This window comes from Penaeus vannamei, chromosome 41 (genome assembly GCF_042767895.1).
Source record: "Penaeus vannamei isolate JL-2024 chromosome 41, ASM4276789v1, whole genome shotgun sequence".
Classification (NCBI taxonomy): Eukaryota; Metazoa; Arthropoda; class Malacostraca; order Decapoda; family Penaeidae; genus Penaeus; species Penaeus vannamei.
Window position 1 is genome coordinate 24,808,697 of NC_091589.1, and position 4,084 is coordinate 24,812,780.

Here is a 4,084-nt window from a genome sequence, read left to right on the forward strand (position 1 = left end):
CCTCTTTCACTTATGACAATCAATCCCCTTTTGCCTCACATCTCATTCTTTCTCTGACTCCTTTTTCTATCCATCTGTCTCTCTCTCTCTCTCTCTTTCTCTCCTTCAACTGTTGCGTCCTAACAGAATTAACCTCCGTACCAGCAGGGTGGTAAGATAGCCCCGGACCGAACCGCCAACCGCTACAACCCGATCGGCAGCGGCGGCGGCTATGGCGGTGGGTACGGAGGTGGGTATGGCAGTGGCGGGAGTTCCTTGGGCTACTCCAATGATGCGGCTGGCCAATCCTCGTTCTACAGCTTCTCCACGCCTTCCTTCAGTGGGGGAAATTACACATCGTTCTCCGGCATGAGTAATAACTCTGGTGGCGGCGGCTATAGTAGGTACTGAAGCCCAGCCCCGTGTTAAACAACAGCAACAACAACAAAACGTGTTCTATGAGTGACAAGGAAAAAAAGAATGGCTTTCACGCGGGGAGCTCTTTCAATGAATAACAAAAAAAAGCAAAAAAATACAAAAAAATAAGTAAGGATTAAGTAACATGATGAAAGATTAAAACAAAACAAATAAGGAATTACACAAAGCAATTTCATGTTTTTTGTAGATGGAAATACTAAAATAAAAGAGGAAAAATACACAGAGCTATCAACCTATTACCATGGTTTTTAGAGAAAGTTTTCATCATCTTATTTTTGTTGTAAGAGTGTATTATGTATTCTATCAAGTCATTGTTGGTCATTTTTCCCACACGAGAAGTGGCATCGTGCATAAACCTTCTTAAGATGTTGCATCGATGGCTACAAACACTAGTTTAAAACTAAACAAAAAAAAGTTAAGATGATATTGTTTATACCATGAAATATTCAGGCTTTATTGTCATTTCCAGAAAAAATGTGCTATGCATTTTAAATGCTTAGATCTCTGGTGTAGTTGTCTTCAGACATTATTTTCTTTTATGTTTATTGCACTTTAAAAATTTTTGAGCTCTGTTTGTATTTTAGTAGAAACTGGAAGTCCATTATTATAATAAATAATTTTTTAAAGCATATGATTTTCCAAAATCCTAAAATGAGTTATCTTTTTTTTCTTTGAAGTAAAAAGCAATGCTGAATGTCACTCAATTGAGAGAATTTTTTGCTTTTGATTTTTCTAGTTTCATTTTCTTGTTTTATGTTTCTGTGTGACTAGTGACAGGAATTGATGCCACAGCCAGGACTCTGCCTTTGCACCGAAGGGCAGGTGGTTTTTTTCGTTTTGTTTTTATCTTTTCCGATGACTTCGTTTGATTTTTTTGTGAATATATTAACCAACGAAAATGTCGGACGAGTGTTCTTCATTAAGTATTTTATTCTACTGTGGATTTCCCTGCGGCAGACACGCACGCCCCTGTTGTTGTCACCGCAGTAGCTAGATGATGTCATTCATGATGGTTATTATGCTGTAGTATTATTCATATAACCTATAATTACATAATTGATGGTTTCATGTATCTTTTTCCATATATTGTGTTCTTTGATGCTTGAGAAATAAAAAAATAAAAAAAAATTGATTTTTTTGGTACAATAAGGTGTTCTCTAAGTTTTTTCATTAAAAGTGTTGGACTGATTATTTTCTTCATAATGTTATATTGGTCGGTAGCAACCATACCTGAACATATTGTAAGATTTTTTTTGTTCTCGATGAAAAAAAAACTCAACAAATGTTTTGTACAGTGCAACATTATTTTTGCTCACACTGTAATAAGTTACTTGACAGATATATTTAATAAAGTGAAACTATCAACTTTTGTATTTTTTATTTACCTCTGCACTTCAGTTTTTTTATTTTGGTTGGAATTTTGTCATGTGCCTTTTTGCTTTTTTTTTTTGGCTTTTGAACAAAGTGAATTTTTCTTCATAATTAGTAGTTAAAAAACAGTTGCATTGGACAGTTATGATAATCAATTTTATTATACTTGACACTTTATTATTATTAATATTCTTATTATTGTGATTGGTTATGATTGTTACTATTGAGAGAGAAGTTCAGGTTGTTTGCGCTCTAAGTTTCTCTACCTGTGCAAGCTGCAGTGGAGAAATTACTGGTCAGCTTGTAGTAGCAAGAACAAGCGCTAGTTGTACAATCATATTATATTGATTTTTTTCACCCTTCATTTCCAAAGAAGTCCAAGATATTTGTACGCTTTTCTCGGAGATGATTTCTTGGACAAGGTCCTGTAGTTTTTAAAGCATTTTGCTCTTTTATATTGACAATACATGACCCATCAAGAAACCTTCTAGCAAGTTGTATTCCAATCTTTGTATTAAACCCAATTTTAGAAACCAGTTTGACTGAAAACTTTTTCATTTTAACCTTCTATACTCATTTTAGATCCATAACAAGACATGGATCAGAACTAGCAACAAACTAGAAATTTGTGTGTGTCTATGTGGATCTGAACAAGGCAGTGAACATTGGATTTGTATAGAATAGTTGTCAGTCATTGATGTGAAAATGTTGAATAGTAAATCATATGTTAACATGCCAAGGAAAACATTGCCTACTTTTAAAACTCGTGTTCAGAATAAAACCATGAGGATGTTCTCTCCTTGGGGTTATCTTTAATAGTAAAGTCAGCCATTACAAGACGAATCTAGATGGAGACGAGAAAACTAGATAAATACAGGAGAGGGATCCATTGTCAAATCCTCCATTTCTGTTTATTAAGTCTGCGTGTGCAATACTTAAAAGAAATAACACACGATAGGCTCTGGTTAGGTAAAAATAAACTACAACTTTCCTTAGGCTAATGTAATTATTCCATTTGTATTGACATTTTTATATAATTGAATATTATTATATTCTTGTGTGCAACAGAAACGAGTGTCACGCACATCTGAAACTTGGTATAAAAATTTATGTAATTTTGTAGTACATTAGATTATTTTAACACACCATAATGTATGCATTCTTCCCGATACTCTTGCATTTAGTCAATGTTTTAGGTGCACACACTCCGTATGTATGCCTGCAGTTTTAAAATGGCTCATGATCTTATCAGTGTCATCTGGGCCTTCTTCGCAAATCACAGGGTAAGTTTTTATTTATTTATTTATTTTTATCATTATTATTATCTTTTAGATCTATACAGGCATTTTGACTATTCCAATGTGTGTCATCTAGAAGTTGCAGTTTTTTGCCGCTCTTTCAACTCTTTATTTTGAGGCTAAAACTGATTCCTGAGATAGTTTCTTAACTCCCTCGCCGAGATTGAGCAGCTTTGAGGGACATTTCCTTTCGTATTAGATTTAAATAAAGTGCAGCACATCTTTTTTTCTAGAGGGACGAAAAAATAAATGCCTTCATACCGTGAATGAGGATTTTGACGTGTTTCGATGTCATCAGAAATATGCATTGCCGATGGAGATGAGCCGAAGAACGTCAGATATATAATTCATTTGCTCTTGAGTTATTCATTCCCATGCATACGTTCTTATACAAGTGCAGAACACCCACACACTATCAAACCACGTCCGCATAATTCATGTATCCTTTTTATGAGACCGAATTTTATTTTGAACCCTTTTTTTTTTCTTTTTTTTTTTTACCAAAGTCTACCCATGAAGTTGCATTTTCTTTGGTTTGTCTGCACTTGTTTCTTTGTTCCCCTTTCATCAGCATTTTCTGCAAATCCTCCATTCCATAGCATACACTTGGCGAATTGGTGAATGATTGACTGTGACTTGATAGACTCATGATAATTATTAGAAACACAAAAGATGTTACTCGGTCACATGGGCATCGCCGCTTGTGACAAGTAGTAGTAGAGGAGGCGAAGGTGGAGGCGGTGGCGGTGGCGGAGGCGGTGGCGGAGGCGGTGGCGGAGGCGATGAAGGCGAAATGGACAATGACAGGTAGGTACTCCAGGTCTTGTTCTGTGCGGGTCACTCTGGCGGCATCGTCTGCCAAAAGACAAGTTTCTGATGGCGGTCCTCTTGGCCTTGGCGATGCCCTCAACCCAGAGACATCGTGGAGACCTCCATCACAATCTTGTATTGAAGATTGATTTCCTATATCCTAGGATTATGTATCCTCCAATGACTCC

General features: G+C 36.1%; 1 protein-coding gene across 1 annotated transcript; it reads left to right on the forward strand.

Moving 5' to 3' along the window:
* Nucleotides 1-142: 142 nt before the first annotated feature.
* On the forward strand, nt 143-1,782 carry LOC113803286 (sex-lethal homolog; the record flags this gene model as incomplete). Its single annotated transcript, XM_027354032.2, is given in 1 exon segment — nt 143-1,782. A coding segment is annotated over 1 exon segment (248 nt), but the record flags the coding sequence as incomplete, so codon positions are not given.
* Between the last annotated feature and the right edge of the window lie 2,302 nt (nt 1,783-4,084).